General features: G+C 68.0%; 1 protein-coding gene across 1 annotated transcript in view; it reads right to left on the minus strand.

Moving 5' to 3' along the window:
• LOC107212307 (TBC1 domain family member 24-like) overlaps positions 1 to 1,225 on the minus strand; it is a 3,833-nt gene that overhangs the window by 2,305 nt on the left and 303 nt on the right. Inside the window, exons 2-4 of the mRNA XM_015645359.1 lie at positions 1,011 to 1,140; positions 518 to 613; positions 42 to 318 (exon numbers count right to left, since the gene is read on the minus strand). Coding sequence (XP_015500845.1) covers positions 42 to 318; positions 518 to 613; positions 1,011 to 1,140 — 503 coding nt within the window. The remainder of the gene's footprint in view (positions 1 to 41; positions 319 to 517; positions 614 to 1,010; positions 1,141 to 1,225) is intronic.

The following is a 1,225-nucleotide window of genomic DNA, read 5'->3' on the forward strand; positions in this document are numbered from 1 at the left end:
TCCCGATATCGATCCCTTTCACCGATCTCGACCCCCCTTACCGATGACGATCCCGTCCCGGGAGCCGGCCATGAACATGGAGGCAGTTTTGGAGGGCAGGAGGAAGTGCCTGATGGCCAGGAACGGGGACAGGCGGGCTCTCCTCTGCGGCGAGGGCACGGCGAGGTGCTCGGGGCTGGGGCTGGGGCTGTCCCGGGAGGAGCCGAGTGGGGATTCGGGAGCGGGGGAAGGCGAGCGCTGCCGGGAGCGCGGCACGGCCTTGGCCAGCTCCGGCTTCTTGATGAGCACCCACTCGTACCTCTCTGCCTCGGGGCGCACCTGGGCAGCGGGACACACCTGTGAGCCCGGGCCTGGCCCTGCGGCACCTGGCCACCGCTGGGGGAAGGTGCTGCTGCTGCTGCTGCTCGGGGGGCTGGGGCCGAGGGCTGCGTCCAGCTGGGCCTGGGGCACGGAAGGGACAGGGTGTCCTGGCAGGGCAGCAGTGAAGGGACAGAGCCGGGCATAAACCGTGACTTACAGTGAACACAAAGCACTCCCCTGTCCCAAAAAAGCCCGATGTGGCTCCGCTCTTCTTCCTTTCGCTCCAGTCGGAGGAGAGAAACGCCCCACACACCTTGGGAGAGAGCACAGGGAGCCGTCAGGGGATGGCCGGGAGCAGAGCCAGCCCCGGCAGCGCCGGGCATCGTCCCGGGCTCTGCAGGGCAGGGGCTCTGCCCCGTCCCCTGGGGAATCAGAGCCCAATCCTGCTGTGCCAGCCCCATCCTGCACTGCCCATCCCTGGTGCCCTGCAATTAAAGTCTCCCTCGTGGCCTCTCTCCCCCTCACCCACTCCTGTTTCCCCAGCACCCCCGGCTGAGCTGTGCCCCGGTGGCCCCGGTGTTCTCTCCTGGGAGCTGGGACAGAGCCGGGGTGGGCAGGACAGGGATCACACAGCCCGTGGGTGCTCCACGAGGAGCCTGTGGGGTCACCCACCCTGCTCCCTTCCCCAGCTCTGCCTGGGAAACGCTCACCTCCCCCTCGGTGGTTTTGATGAGCAGCACCGTGGGTTCGTAGCCCTCACAGCACGTGTAGAACCTGCAGAGATGGACAAGGGGTGGGTCAGGGGGAGCTGGAGCCCTGGGCAGGGTGTGCCGGCTGTCCCTGGCCGCTCACAGCGTGCCTGGCACCGTGTGGCACACGGGGACATCCCAGCCTGGCACATCCACAGGGCTTCCTGTGCCCCGGG

This window comes from Parus major, chromosome 18 (genome assembly GCF_001522545.3).
Source record: "Parus major isolate Abel chromosome 18, Parus_major1.1, whole genome shotgun sequence".
Taxonomy (NCBI): Eukaryota; Metazoa; Chordata; class Aves; order Passeriformes; family Paridae; genus Parus; species Parus major.